At 37.3% G+C, this 16,757-nt stretch overlaps 1 protein-coding gene across 1 annotated transcript in view; it reads right to left on the bottom strand.

The window, feature by feature from the left end:
- Chd64 (transgelin calponin-3) overlaps nt 1–10,950 on the bottom strand; it is a 75,489-nt gene extending 64,539 nt beyond the window's left edge. The window contains exon 1 of the mRNA XM_081729026.1: nt 10,636–10,950. Within this exon, the coding sequence (XP_081585152.1) occupies nt 10,636–10,689 (54 nt within the window). The 5' untranslated portion in view covers nt 10,690–10,950. The remainder of the gene's footprint in view (nt 1–10,635) is intronic.
- Between the last annotated feature and the right edge of the window lie 5,807 nt (nt 10,951–16,757).

Genomic DNA, 16,757 nt, shown 5'->3' with positions numbered 1-16,757 from the left:
ATTTTACACATTATGTTCGAGTAAACAAATCAGCCTTAACATATCAACATTATACACCATTCTTCCCTAGAGACATCTCCGAACTCATTGTATTTCCATAGCTATATAGCTTTAACATTTAGATCAAAAACAGCAACAACCAAGTCATTGTGATTCATCGCAATTCGCTTTATTTCTGGCTGGCTTCTACATTTATATGAATGACTTAATCAGTACACAATCGTAAATATTTCTGACTCAACAGCTTTCTTTATAGCCTTTCTCCCAATAGGAAGTTATCGTTCCAAAGATTTTAACAGTACACGGACTAATAATTTAATTGCTACTTCACTACACTTTCGCTGGTAGGCAGGACCATAGGATATATATATATATATATTGAATGAAAAGTATTCTGTAACTATTTTGTTCTTCCCCACGTGTTTAATTGGATTTACTGAATGATCTACGTTAAATTACATCACTTTTTTTTTTTTTTTTTTTTTTTTTATGTTTTCACTTGTGTCCTACAGGACAGGTGAGGATACGATAAATTCAAATGAATAATAACGCGGAAATGCATGAACACAAAGTTGAATAGTCACATTGCTTCGGACACACTATACTCGCTAGGTTATCGAGGTTATATGAGAGAGACTACAGCTTAATGTAGGATCCGAATCGCATAACCTTTTATTACCTTCTGCTACAAGTGAAGCATGGCATTTAGTATCTCCTCCAAATCCATCGACGGCTACGGAACCGATACTGTGACTTATACTGAGTTACCCAAACCTAATCTACCCCCGTAATCACTACCAAGTTAGAGTCACTACCAAGTGATTTGGGGGATAAACTAAATATCCAAAAGTGGGATACTTTCTTCCAGAATACATAGTTGGTTTCAATTTTACGACAGGAAGGTCCAGGGTTCGAATTGCAGCCAGATATCTTAACTGAGATTCTCCCAGTTTATTTCCTCAGTCATTTAGACGAATAATTGGATTGTAACTTTAAACAAAACATGATTAATTTCCAAGTCATCTCTTCTGTTTCATTGTTCTTTCTGGTGTAACTTCACAGCCGTATGTGGAAACCCGCTAATAAATATTGAATAGCTTTTACCGTAAAACGCCTCACTGCTTAACTGACTTGACAACGCTAGTATCTGCTTTCAAGTTTCAAAATATTAATCACAAAATTCACAAGCTACAAATAAGCTAGTTTCTGTAGTCTACTTTAAAAATTTACAAATTAAGATTCCCTGTAAAAACTGTGAATTTAAGTGACGAACCGTGTTTCGGATAATATCACCAGTCGTGTGAAACAACAAACACATCTTCAAGGTCGATTCCAGATGACCATTTTACCCTATTATGGCTACATGTCTGCGTTGAAATCCTCCAGTGTGTTAGTGGGGCATGGTCGGATGACTCATAAAAAAAAATTAAAAAATAAAGTTACTACAGCAGCAGCCCTGCTATATTTGGCAAAGCTCGTAAACTTGAATTATATGCTTTCCATTCAGCTGCCATTCAATTAAAACTCGAGGTGACGTTAAAGGTTCCATGAATGATCTATTGCTTAATAACGAATGGAAGGGTATCAAGTTTCATTTGTAGCTAATGGTGTTGACTTGGTTCCCTCTAATAACATTTATTTTACCACTGTACTTACTAAAGCGAATGTGTGCCATGTTTATTGGGCTTGGTTTCCATCGTCAATGCACACACGCAGTTACATGATTTGTCAATAGTTAGATAAATAATTAGTGTTTACTTAAGGCTAGTAAAAGTTGCACCCCCTACAACACTTCAGAAACTAATGAGAAGCTTAAATAGTAATTTCTGAGAATTCAACTACATGTATCCGGCCATACCTTTTGTTCAATATAAATTTAAAAATCAGGGCATTTATTCCGAAGTTGGACGTCCGCTTTCGCCACGTTTTTTTCACTCTTACCTCCTTTCCACATTTTCTGTAAATTATTTTTGTCACTCCAAAAACTAAGCGGCTTAGGCGCCCCTGCCCCGGGCTAGATCTGCCACTGCTTGCTTGTACGATCCAATAATTTTACTAAGGAATAATACTAAACAAAAAAAGGTTGAATTTCTCACAGGAATACACGGCCCTTATTAGGCAAAAGAACCTCACCCAAATGTACCTAATTTTAGATGAATACAGGGGAAAGAACCTTCAGCTGTAGAAACCATTAAAACACATACACATATAAAAAAAAAAAAATCTCCGAGGAACCGTCTGGAAAGAAAGAATACCGGAAACATGGGAACCAAAAGAATGTTCTACACACGTGGAAGATTAAACAGCTGCAGAAAACTTGACTGCATACGGAAGAACAGAACACTTTTTTTTTTTTTTTTTTTGCTACATACCAGAAACACATGCGCAATTTCACGCCTTTTCTACAGTTTATAAATCATTCACTTATTTATCATCACAGACATTCTATGCTATTTACGTTGCAGGAATTTTAATTTGATGCGCCTTAAATATTTCTAAAATCGGGTACTAGTCGCTGCAACCTTAACTCTTACTTCCAGACACACGTTCTTCTAAGCACAATGAAACTATTTGCAAAATGAAGTATGAGTAATACTGGTACACAACAGCACAAGATTATACATACTTGATAATGCATATTTTTAGTAACTTTGGAACAGTAGGAAATGTAGTTCCAACTAGGTTATTATGAATTGTTATTTACTGCCTGTCAAAAGGATCTTTTTTTTTTAACTCTTAGTTCCCAAGGCTCCTGCCAATGTGCAGTGCTGACGAATTATGGGGAAGGTTCTAGAACACTATTCCTCCTTTAATTTTAAAATAAAATAAATAAAATATATTATGTGGCAAGTTAGGTGAATTACGACAAAAATTACACTAGCCTACGATGGTTCTGTTTTTCAATATTTGATGATGGATTCCTATGTTATGTTAGTATGCTTAATCTTAAAAGGACCTTAGTTTGTTTCCATCACGTCAGAATTGTTTGTAAATAGCAATATACCAAATGTAGTCTATGTCGAAAAATATCACAAATATGCGTCTTAATGACAGTCTGTTATGTAGAACGCGTGGCATTGTGCGGCTTAGCAATGGAAGGAAATAAAATACTATAGAAAAGAAATACTCACGAGTTTATTCGTTGCGACGACGTATCTCTAAGACCAGTCATGCTGTGTTTCCTGCTTTTCCACACGTGTTCTTTTCTGGGTTCATGTCTGTGCAATATCCAGCAATAGTCCGCCATCATCGTATTCCATCGTCCTTTGTAACGCTTTTCCATTTCTTGGATATCCTGAAGGAATATCTCTCTTATCTATTCACTAACAGCACCTAGATTCTCGGGGAAGTAATCCCCAAGGAATGTACGAAATGAACCTGCAAACTCATGGAACATCTAGCTTTTCGTACTTCTGCAGCATAGTATCAACGATGAACTTGAAATTCGGATCCTTCTTGTTGCCCAAAAACTTGGTTACTATGTCTTTAAAGGTGTCCCAGGCTTCGTTTTCAGCAACCTCCATGTGTTGCTCAAAATGACTAACTTTGCAGAGTTTTTTAATGTCCGGACCCGTAAAGACACCCTCTTTTAGTTTTGCGGTTGCTAAGGCTGGAAATCTGGTACACATATACTGGAAACTTATACCATCCTTTGGTAAGGCTTTCACAAATTTTGACTGTGTCCTACTTGTACACTACAATACGCGAGATATACTTGTCTCATGAATGTTATCTGTCTTTTTTATCTTGCCGACATGAATTCACAACAAGTGTAATAAAAGGAATCAACAGACGTTTTACAGACTCTCGACGCCATATCGAACACTATGTTTGCTGCTCTGCCAACACACACACCCTTTTGATTGCGGTGGATAGGACGGTTGCACCAGCACTAACAGTTGGTGTACACCACGTTTAATGACGCAAGGGTGGCATCTGCCGGTTTGTGTTACCAACGTTTAGTTTTCATCATAAAGAAACAGATGGTAACATTTCCTATGTCCTGACATCTGTCCGTACGTCTCATATGTGTGTGTTTTTATACATATAATACATTGTGATTTGCAAGCAATTCTGACGTGATGTAAACAAAATACGGTAATTTTGGAATTAAGCATATCAAGATACATAGGAATCCATCACCCCCAATGTTTATATTTTACATTATCATTTTATAATTTACATTATTAGAAGAAATCCTTTTATGCAAGTAGTATTTTAGTTAGTTAATAGTTTGAAATAATTTACTTCATCGTAATTCACTTAACCTGGCTTCTGGGTGGTGGATCTGGTGATGGCCCAGTGTTCTAGAACCTTGCCTGAATTATGAATAATCTGGTGGGATAATACTTCAGGAGGAAACTCGCAATCTAAAGCAAATGTATAATATATACATGAAAGTAAATCCTGACAGAAGGGTATTACGTGGTTCCTTCATGGCTGTATAGTTATACTCAAGTTGGAAGACCAGGGTTCGATTTTCGGTGAAAGCTCATGTGGTTTAGTTTCCATGTGAAGCTGAGATCTAAGTCTCTCATAGCCTCAGGGCTGCATAACAACCGACAATCAAAGTTGATGCATGACAAACCGAAGAACGGGAAGATTGTGTCTACCCGAAGTGTAAATGGATTGTGATCGAAGCGTACCCAGAGTTCCTTCTCAATATACTCGGGGCTCACCAACAGAAAACTGACATCATTAATCCTGATCAAGATTTTAAAATTGATCCTATCCAACAGAAGAGAATGCTCTACCAGTGAATCATTGCAGTTATGTAGCACCCTTCGCTTTGTCGCACATGGTGATCTTAAGTTTCGCTACCATTCATTGTTTCAGGTTTTCAAAATATTGCGTAAATCAAAAAACACTGAAATTTATCTTATCTGCATAATTATTATTTTTCGTATTTAAAACAAATATTACTTCATGAAACACTCTATGATGTCGATAAATTTCACATCAAAAGATGGTTTCTATTGTCTCACTGTCAAATAACCATAGGTTTCCGTGACCATAAGGGCATGAACAAAGAGAATCTCAAACTTATGGAGTAAATCACTGTGCAATATTTTCGTACTTAGACGGCGTGAAAACTGAAGTTTGAATTTTTGTTACCTCTCCATTCCCCATTCAAAAACTTTAGTCAGATGAATGAACATTTGAAAATATTTATTTAGGTTTGTCGAGTAGAAAATCACTTAGTTTCATTTTAGAATAGTATTCCACAGATAGCTCAACAGCTTGGAATAACCTATCAAGCAATTATAATATCCATAATTACTACCATACGAATAGATGCGGAATCCGTTTTTCATTGTTTATATGTTGGGTGGAATCAATTGGATGGATCACGTCCACCAACGAACTATTCCTGACTACAATCTGTCCAAAATTGATGGTGACAAATCGAGTAGTTCTTGAGACTGTCTATCACTTGGATTATATAATACTTTGGGTTCTGGAATAAACGTATGGCACTGCGAAATTAAAATACCACTAATTTTACAGTAATGTAATTTTATGTGATATCTTCAAATAGATAAAAGATAATCGAAATGCGGAACAAGAACGCCCTAGACAATATTATTTTGCATGAGGTACCGTTGTCACGAGTCACCTAGTAGCTTTCCATTTGCAGCCATTTAGAAACGCGAAATTAAATGTCGATTTTCTACACGGCTGGAAATCTAAAGCAGATAAGTGAGTTGTGAAAACGGTATCTCATGTAAAACAATATTGTCTACGGAGCTCTTGTTCCACTTTTAGATTATATTTTATTTATTTGAAGATATCAAATAATTACTGTAAAATTAGCGGTATTTTAATTTCGCCGTGATGAGGCCTCTTAAGGAGAAAACAGTGTAGGGGTGGGGTGGAAGCTGATTTGCACCTCTAATACAAGAAGAAACTTTCCAGAAACAACAGACTACGAGTAGGCCTATTTGCTTCGTTAACTGTGAACACCAAACTGGTACTCCTATAGGACATTCTAAGTCTGGAAAAATCCTACTAAATTTTCTTATTTCCGTATCTTCCACATTAGACGAACATTCTTCTAAGGAGGGTGCATACTGAGTGTCAAATTAGTCGGCGAAGTGTTCAGTGGCCCTAGCGAAGCCCACATTTGACACTTATCCTTCAGCGTACGATTTATGCCGAGATTACTCGTCCGAAGTCGTCGAATCTAGGATCTCAGTCACACCTGGTAGCAGGCTGTTCTTAAGGGTCTTCACTACAGCGAAATTAAACTACCGCTAATTTTAGAGTTTTTGTCATATCTTCAAAACAATTAAAAATATTCAAAAAGCAGAAACTTAGTGAACTAGACAATACGATTTTGCATGTGATACCTTTACCATAATTCACCTATCTGCTTTTGGTATGCTGCTATTTACAGAATCCGCAGAAAGTGCTAAATCTATGTACAGTTGCAAATAGAAAGCAGATAGATGAATTGTGATAACGGTATCACAAGCGAAATAGTATTGTCTAGTTCACTGAGTTTCTGCTTTTCGAATATTTTTATTTGTTTTGAAGTTATTACAGAAAAACATTAAAAATAGCGGTAGTTTAATTTTGCTGTAGTAAAGACCCTTAACAAAATGTTATCAAGTGGTATCGATCTTCTGGTATTAAGAATAAAAGTAATTTCAAAGAACTAACTACTAATGGTTCCAGATCTTTGGAATAAGGTGTATAACTCAAATGTAATTTGTTTTCATCGTGAAGAGTTCTCTGGATTCTCTTCCTTCAATGTACTGAATAAGGAAAAAGCAATGTTATCAATAATAGTTTTTAAAGCCGCTTTAGTACTTACGAAATTACCTGAAACACAATAGCTTGCACAATCTGACTTCTTTCTACCCCCTCTCCGCTTGCAGGTCCGTAACAACTTACATAACTATGAAGGCATTTGTGGAAGTAAATGCGAGGAAAATTCTAAACCCCCAAGAAAAACATATAGCAAGTGGTCTGTTTCAAGTAATTACGTAAGTGTAGGCTGGATTTTTTTTTTCATAATCGTAGTCTCGAGATCCAATCCGGTAGCAGACACGATAACTGAGGTTCTTCGAGGATTTTTACTGTTTCATTAATCAAATGTCGGGATGGCATCTTTAAATACCTTCTGTAGGCGCAAGCAGACTGTTATTGATGATGTTCATCAAACGACTTCTTGATATAGTAATATACTGACCTCACAGGCTGTACCTGAAAGTTAATTGATTTATCAAGGATCACCTCCACCAGAGGTGAGCGCTCCATGGACAATCACGCAACAATGTCGCTAATGTAACAATAACACACGTCAGTGTTCGTAAATTTACGCGAATAAAATTGAAAATTTAAAGCAGAGAAGAACGACTATGATGGTCAAATTCTGCTCGTGTTTCTTCTTAATTACAGAAGCCTACATATTTGCATCTGGATGAGCAAATCCCAACACAGCCTACTTCTATTCATACTGTACTCTGTAAAGCAATAGCTTTAGAATAAGCATCTGTTCCATCACGCTAGACAAAGCATTTCTTTGTGCACTTTGGAAGAAGACAACGCCCACTTGAAAACTATCTCATCCTGCCTCTTTCCTTCCACTCGTAGAAGTCCATCGGTCAGTGTAGCCAGGCAACTAGAAGTTACCAAGGAAAATGTGTTACATTATTGTTAAAAAAAAAAAAATCCGAAGCATTACATTCTTCAGTGTCCATTGAGCTGAAGCAGTATTCTTTAAATTCATTCCACAATACTTTCAAGAATAAGTCATTTTACATAGAGCTCTTGTCTGATTATCATGTTATGTCTAAAAATGAAATTAAATGAAATCTTTGTTTAACGTTTCACGATTATCTCCTTTATGCTAAGGAAGACAGATGACTAAGGCATGTGAATGATGAAAGAATTGGTGGAATGAAAATCTGGGAGGAAACAAGAGTACCCCTGAGAAAACTCGTGGACATGATTAATGTCTACCACAAACTTGCTTGGGCGAGGACCGATCTAGAGACCCCACACACCAGAGGTAAGCGCTCTACTACTAAGCCATCGCGTTCGCCATCACATGTGTTTAATTTACTATAAGATGCTGGGGAGAAGACAGGGGTATTCATATTCATCATATTCAATACTTTGACTTTCAGTTAGGGCTCGCAGACGTCCATGTTGAGTAGAGAGTCTCTAATGGTATCAGTATGGTCCACTCCCCACCTACCTAGCCCCCGAAATTGTTTGGAACTCCTAATGTCCCGATTTCCCCTGTAAAACACAGGTTAATATTATTCGTGCTACAATTTTAAAAATCGCTGCTTTTAGTAGTCAACATACGGTTATAGTTAAGGAGCCGTACTTCCCATTTAGGGAAGGACGAGAAACGCCATACTTTCAGGAATTATTCATTGACTATCTAGGATGTTAAAAAGTAGGTAATAGACTGAGTTCTTGCCCTTGTACTTAGGGTGTTTACGTAGCGCAACAGTAAGATGTATCCTCGTGCACGGGAGATGAGAAGTAGCTGTTCTTAACTATTACCCAACATACTAAACTTATATGATCAATAACCTCTGCCAAAGTGCTTGCTTTTGGTGGGCATTGCCCTTTTATAAATTAATTCTGGTAAAGTACGGGGGCAAAAACAGGCCATGAACGCCATTAAAAATAATTACAATTTTGGTAGTTTATTTGTCCCGCACTTTCTTTTAACAAATAATCAAGAAACATGGGGGCTCTACTTCGGGCTTACATAGTACGCCTAAAAAAAGATTGAAAAGGTTTTCTTCATTCACTTTACGATCTAAGGATTTTTCCAAAAAAAAATAACTCTCAGTTAATGAATTTCAGCCATAAAAAGTAGCAATAAAAAGTAGTTTGGGGAAATGAGGCCTGGCAATATATTTACTCGTATTTATGTCAATGTGATGCCACGTTTTAAAGTCCAATTACATGCCACAGAATAAGATGAAACCTTTAGCTTAATATAGTGTCATGTAGACTACAGGATATTCATGAAAAATTAAGTGAAAAATAATGAAACCGATGCAACGTGTGGCGAAACAAGACTTCAACTACGTTCATTTACATATCAGTGGACAAGTCCTGTGTACCCCTCCTCCCAAGGGCGCCGATCCTGGGGAAGCCGAGGGGGCCCGGGTCCCCCCAAAGCTCATGTGGACCCCCTTATTGGATTTGTAAATTTACAATATTTGGCATAATTTGAATACAATTTGTCTCAAAATTCTCATATATGCTTTCTGCATCTGAATCCCCCCCCCCAAATTCTCAGAGAAATCTGTGCCCTTGCCTCCTCCTAATATATTTTTGTATTTTATTCACCGAAGGTTAGTAAAACTGCGAGAAAAACAACTGTTAAAATTCTCGTTTAGAATAAGATGAGAAAAGATTTTTTTTTTTTTTCACGTGATGCATAAAATCTAACAATCAAAATGTTGATACTACTGGGCACAATCTCCTCTAGCTACTATACAACCTCATACATATGTAACATAAATAAGTGATTACGCTCTCTTCACCTAATCTTTCAATCGTCTACACAGGGGCGCGGTGGCTCAGTGGTAAAGTTCACCTCTGGTGCGTGGGGTCCTTGGTTCGATCCCAGCTTGCGCCAAGTGAACTTCGTGTTGGACAAACACCGTGTGCGTAGGGTTTTCTCGGAGTTCTCGCGTTTCCTCTCACTTTATTCATTCCACCATTGCATTAATTTCCCATCACTGACTCCTTTAGCCTAGCCGACGTAAGGGTAGGACGTAAACTAAAGATTTCATTTCATATTTGTCTATCCAATATACTGTAATGAAGATATTTTCTTAATTGTATGCAACAGGCGAAAGACTGCGAAATTAACTATAGGTGGAAGAACTAGCAGTTCACAACTTGGAATCGCCATAACATTTGGAGGTTACACATTATATGTATAGAAACCAACTTGTAAATTCTAAACATTTTCCACAAGTTGAATCTGTATGCAAATTAATAGATGAAACCCTTGGCGTACACATAATTTAATCAATCTTGTATCTTCATATAGTAAATGTTTGTTTTTCCATAGTATCTTACTCAAGGACTTCAACCACCCTTGGGTACGCCACTGGATGAAAATTTTGTCAACTTTACCCCCAAGGGTGATTAAAATTTCAAATTCAATAGTTCAAGTTTTGAATAGAACTATGCTTGAAGTGCTTTGGCGTAGTCTTTCAAAATAAAAGAGACTGAAATCTCCACTACCCTTTAAATTTAATATCAAAGTATAATACACCATTACCTGAGTGTCAGTACTGTAACATAATTGTCATAAATCAACAGTAATCATCAGATCATGGTATTTGTTTTTAACCTTATGTTTTGGACGGTAATAACGTGATTAATTCTTTAATCATTTTAAAGTGTGTGTATATATACTGACTAGTTTCAATCATATGGGCTTTTACGGTGTTCTTAAAAACCACCGGAGAAATTCTGCATGAAAATATCAACAAATTTTGAGTCCAAATTTAGTCTACATAACCCCGCCCACTCATGTCACGGATCCGAGGGTTCCACTTGAGAAACAATCGATCAATTTTCCACTGGATCAGCTGTCAGAAGCAACAATACGTAACCAAATCAGTACTTAAAAAAATTCCCTACCTTTCTCTGTGCTTCAGCTGCAAATCCTGATTTCGTAGCTCTGTTGTTTGCCATTGTGATACAGCTGTCCAATTGCACAACTACCACAGGACTCCGATAAACACTCACACTATCACGGCTCTCTGCTAAATGCTGTATGTAGTTGGAACTTTGAGGATATTGAATTTTCCTTCGCACAGACCAGGTTCTGTGACGTAGCTAAAGAACTCAAATGCCATTGGTTGAAAATGATGTCATGCCGGGAACAGCCGTTGTTGCAGAGTGGGAGAAGTGAGGTAAGCCACTAAAGGCATTTGCTTCGCTCCTTGTTGCAGGTTTTTGTTTGGTGCTTCAGCTTTAACCGTCTCTCTTTGATATTACATCAAGGGCAATGAAGCGGCAGATGGATGTTTCAAACTGCCGCGGTGATCTCACTACAACCGTTGGAATCAAGAAAGAGAAAGAAAAAGACAATCGGCAGTTAGATAATAGCTATAACGAATAGCAATGGGGTCAAGGTCGTTTTATTATTTTTTTTCTGGTATCCGGAAGCTTCCTTCTTTTTAGAAACGAACAAATAAGGGAAGGTAATTCCCAAGATTGCATCCTGTGCGTAGGTCGAGTGAAGGGGGAAATAAAGACGAGACTCGAAGAAACAAAGAAAGAAAGAAAGGAGTTTCTAAGAACTTACCTGTACACGATGATGCCTTCTTCGCCATACGTAAATTTCTTAAATTCAGGTCCATTAACTTGGAATACCACCATCCCAAAATTCATTATTTTATATCCCATTGTTTTGCACTCATTTTGTACCGTTTTGCACCTTGATTTAAAAATTTTGTACCCTCACCATTACTGAGAAATTCAAAATTCAAAATGGTGTCCAAAGTTAATGTTATTTCAGCCACCAACTCATTTTGAAGATTTAACAGTATCATCATCATCATCTAGCAGAGACGGCTTTAAGATTTTAATTTTAGGTAGGCTCGCTCCCTCGATTATGGATACATACGTATACACAATACGAAATTACTTTTGCAGTTAGAGGTTGATGCTATTTGTTAAAAAATTATCTACCATAATATAAATAGTAGAAAATGCATTTACTCTTTATCTTTTAGCGTTTATATATTTTCAAAATTTTGGGATAGGCCCGTGCCTATCCAGCTAACCGCTAAAGCCGCCACTGTCTCCTAGTTTTGCACCGTTTTGCACGATTTTTTTTTAATGTACCATCGCCCAAACAGACAAAATAAAGACTTCGAAATTTGCCACAGTAGCGAAATTTAAATTTGAACGTACAATAAGGTAGAGTACGTTTTGCACCCTCAGAAAATACCAATATTTCATTTTGGACTCTCACAGTTAACGAGAAATTAAAAATTTAAATGCCGAATTACCATTAACCTGGAACGCCACGAATTCGTATTGAAGAATTAACACCAGCGTCTTCTACGTGTTTAACACTCTCAGAAAATGTCGATATTTCATTTTGTACCCTTGCAGTTAATGAGAAATTCGAAATTCAAACTGCAGAGTTACAATTAAATTGGAACCCCACTAATTTGTATTGAAGAATTAAGAATACCAGAATCTTCTACGAGTTTTGCACCTTCTGAAAATATTGATATTTCATTTTGTACCCTCCCAGTTAGTGAGAAATTCCAAATTCCAAATGTCGAATTATCATTAACTTTGAACGCCACCAATTCGTATTGAAGAATTACGAGCACCAGCATCTTCTGCGAGTTTGGCATTCTCAGAAAATGCCGATATTTCATTTTGTACCCTCACAGTTAATTAGAAATTCCAAATTCAAAATGCCGAATTACCATTAACTTGGAACGCTACCAACTCATATTGAAGAATTAATATCAGCGTCTTCTACTAGTTTAGCACCCTCAGAAGATGTTAATATTTCATTTTATACGCTTGCAGAAATTCATTTTTAAATGCCGAATTATCATTAATTTGGAACACCAGTAACTGGTTTTGAAGAAATAACAACACCAATGTTTAGTATTATTTCCACTCCGTCAGGAAATTCCAATATTTCGTTTTATTTCCTCACAGTTAACGACTAATCAAAATTCAACATACCAAAAGTCGCGGTGAGTCTACAGTAAAACGACATATTATAACAATAAGGGGTGTAGCCAGCAGATTTCTGTAGCAGGGGCCCGTCGTTTTTAAGGGGGGGATAACTACAATGTACAAAGCTACAAAAATTGTGTTGCAGCTAGTGTTTCTGAGGCCTGAAAAAAACAGAAAACTTTGGTTTCCTGCCAGAAAACTAAGAACACGTTTTTTTAGATTATTATTATTATTATTATTATTATTATTATTAATAATAATAATAATAATAATAATAATAATAATAATAATAATAATAATAATAATAATAATAATAATAATAATTTTATTTTTTGTTTTTGTTCATAAATTATGTTCATAAAGTATATAAATTATTAATTTTGATATAGTAATTTTGTCGCCTGTAATTTTGTCACCAAAACATTTGTAGGAAATTTTGTCCTGGTTATATTTTCAGCCTTGTTGAACTAAGTAGAGACAAAGCAAACAACCAAACAGCTTACTTTACCTTATCTTAATCAAACTTGGAAAACAGTTCGTTAGTGCTGGACTCTGTAAAATCGAAATTTCGGATATTCGAAGACTCATGTTCACCGTTTTCAGTAATTGTTAACCGTTTCTGCAAAGTCTGAAACACTCTTCTAGTTTTCTTTTTTGGTAGTTGACCCACAGCACCTTGATGAAACACAGTCGAAACCGTTGCTTCAATTTGGTAGATTCCATGAATAAACTTCCAAATAGTTAAGTAGGACATTCCTATCAGGTGATGAAACTTCTAGTTTAACAATTCACAAATATTATTTGTCCTATAAGGATTGTTGTTCAGGGTGGCTTGGTGAACATTCCAAGTGTCTGGAGGATATAGAAGGGGCACATTTCGTAAAAGACTATTCCCAGATCGAGCTTTAACACGTCAATATTTGCCGGACACGTAATCAAACTAGTCCAGAAGTTCCAGCTCTTCCTCCGAAGCCTCCTCCCTAACTATTTGTATTCCTCGATGCACATCTGCTATGGGAAGAAATGCCAATCCGTTCATTTTCCCACAAAATAAACGAAAATTTTAATTGTTCTTGTACCATTCTGTGACTTCAAGCTCTTGAGCCTTCCTCTACGTTGACTCAGTCAGGTGAGAAAAAGCAACCATGTATACGAGTTGAATTTCCGAAAGTTGTTTTCACAGCCTGCATTTAGGGGTGTTCCAAGAACCGGTTAACCGGTTTCGGTTCGGTTTGTAGTCTAAACCGAATCAATCGGTTTGGACTTCAAACCGGTCCGGTTCGGTTTGGGAACGGTTCGGTTCGGTTCGGTTTGGGAACGGTTCGGTTCGGTTCGGTTTGGAAACGGTTCGGTTCGGTTTGTAGAATGGTTCGGCTCGGTTTAAGAACTGTCGGGCCCTTTTTGAGGACTGTTTTGTTCGGTTTCAGTTCAATGTTTGAAATCAACAGAAATGCAGTTTGCATTATTAGCAACCGTCCACCCAGACATTATAATAAGGGTGAATGTTACGTTTTTCGGTATAACTTTATTCAGATTAAAATTATTTCGATGTTACTGAAACAATTTAGGGGTCGTACTTGTGTGGGTACTTTTACTGATGCTTTGGATTTTGGAATAAAATTCTTAATATCAGTTGGGAGACAACTTTACGGCATGGGTGGATTTAGGAGACACCGTGCTAGGGGTGGCAGTTACTTGAAGGGTGGATGCTATTCCAGGAGAAGCTACGTTTAGGATGAAACATTAAATTCATCTTGAAATGACATGGGGGGGAGGGCATGATTTACACCTGTATGTGGAATATATCGTGGTGTAATATTATCAGGTAACCAAGAAAATTTATGCTGTTTTTGAGAACAGTTACTTTTGTCGCGTTAGTGTAGTCAAATTGCTTCTGATGACGCTACACAGTATGGCGCTAAATTCGTTGTACAAAAACAGAGGGGTGATTCCTGAGAGCAAAACAAACAAACAAAAAAGTTCCAGTACACATATGACGAAAAGCGTGTCGTTTACGTGTTATAGGCTGCCGAAAGCATGGAGTTAAATATTGCACAAACTACTGATTGTAGACGTGATGCGGCATGATATCGACAAGATATCCTAACCTGCTCTATCCAAATTTGGAGTTTTCAGATTTGTGCAATGGCAGCACAGGGAATTCCCTGATATTTTATGACGTAAATTGAGTGGACAACAACATGTAAAGGACATTTCACTGCCTGGAAATAATATTACGTGGCAGGTCAGTACTCATACACGAAGATAAAAGATGGTGGATGAAGTAAAAATTACTGTGTGTGGTTGCGTACCTCCTCAAAAAGTACTAGTAAAGTCGTTGTACAAGAACTCACTGGAAACTTTACTTTTCTAGAATGTAAAAATACGTACGGCACAAGCCGATAAGTAACAGAAAATAAAGAAATTCTGATTGCTGATCTGCTCATATTAATGATATCGCAACGCTTTTGAGAACGCATCTGCCTTTACAACTACAGTAATTGAACAAGAACTACAGACAAATAAAGAACGCGTAATAATAATAATAATAATAATAATAATAATAATAATAATAATAATAATAATAATAATATACATAACTGTTTTAGCACATTCATTTCGATCAGTACATCACACAAATGCCACTACAGTACGTTTTTTTTCAATTAATGTTCTAAACTGACGGGTGTGAAACAAAATATTCCTTCCATTCACGATATTTGTACGTACTGTAACAAGGGCCGATATTTCTGGATCCAAATCGTACAACGGAGCTGCATACAGAAGGTAGTTGTAGGGAGCAAGATACAGAGGGGAGTTTTTGTTTACATAGAAAGAGGATGGTTGTCAGAACGGATACTGCAAAAGGTGTTCAAAGTTTCAGCCCACCACTTCAATGCAAAGGTTACAGCGGCGTCGAAGGGAAAGACGCTGCGAACGCGTTGAAACACTCCTGGCGTTTCCTGAATGCTCCACGCTGCAGCAACAATTTGAGCAACCAAATCCTCCTCTGATTGCACAGGCGTCGAGCAGATTAGTTGTTTCATATGACCCCAGGAAAAGAAATCTAAGTGGTTAAGATCGGATGAGCGAGGTGGCCAAGATACCGGTCCTTCTCTGCCATCCATTTGTTCGGAAAGGATATGTTGCGACAATTTCGCACCTCCACAGCAAATGTGCTGGAGCACCGTTGTGCATAAACCACATGTTTTGATGAACAACCAGTGGCACAGTCTCTAGTAGTTCAGGCAGAATCTCTTTCATAAATATCCAATACTCCCACCCGGTTAGTCATTGTGGTAGTAGGTACGGCCTGATGAGAATTATCAACGATTCATGCCCACACATTCACAGAACCCGTTCCTGATGGGCACGAGTTGACATTCCATATGGGTTTGCCTCAGACCACAAATGTTGAGTGTGAGTGTTCATCACTCCATCATGGGAAAACATAGCTTTATCTTTGAAGAGAATACGAGACATGAAGCGGGATATATTAGGATCGCGTGTAATGCATGCACCCTTTGGACATGGAAAGAGTACATCTGATTTTCGTGAAGTATGTTCCAAACTTGCCGATGATAGGTGTTAATTTCAGCAGTTACTACTCGTGTGCTGGTGGACGGTTTTCTCTGATCTCGAGCAAGAATTTCCTCCTCAAAAGCCACAGTCCATACGGTTCTGTTTCGTCCAGCATTGGGCCTGTGTGCTTCCAGCAATCCTGTTTCTTGTAATCTTCGATCTACACCTGAAAAAGGTTGCGTGGTGTGGAATTCTAAGATTAGGAAACTGTTGTCTGTACACCGTTGTGCCACACGGCCATTACCGTCCGCTTTCCCATATGCCAGATCAATGTCTGCCAATTTGAATTGAATTGGATTGAATTTCTCTTTATTTTAGCAGGCGAGGTTCAGCCGGAGGCTGCTCTGCCACCTAACCCTTGTCATCATTACAAAAAAAAAAAAAAGAAAGAAAGAAAAAGAAAAAAGAAAGAAAAAGAAAGAAAGAAAAAACAAAGACACAAATAAGATACAAGATACAAATAACAA

The sequence above is a fragment of the Thermobia domestica genome, chromosome 1, assembly GCF_964235325.1.
Source record: "Thermobia domestica chromosome 1, izTheDome1.hap1.1, whole genome shotgun sequence".
Classification (NCBI taxonomy): Eukaryota; Metazoa; Arthropoda; class Insecta; order Zygentoma; family Lepismatidae; genus Thermobia; species Thermobia domestica.
The sequence above is the reverse complement of the archived record's forward strand: the minus strand, read 5'-3'. Positions and strand labels throughout refer to the sequence as shown.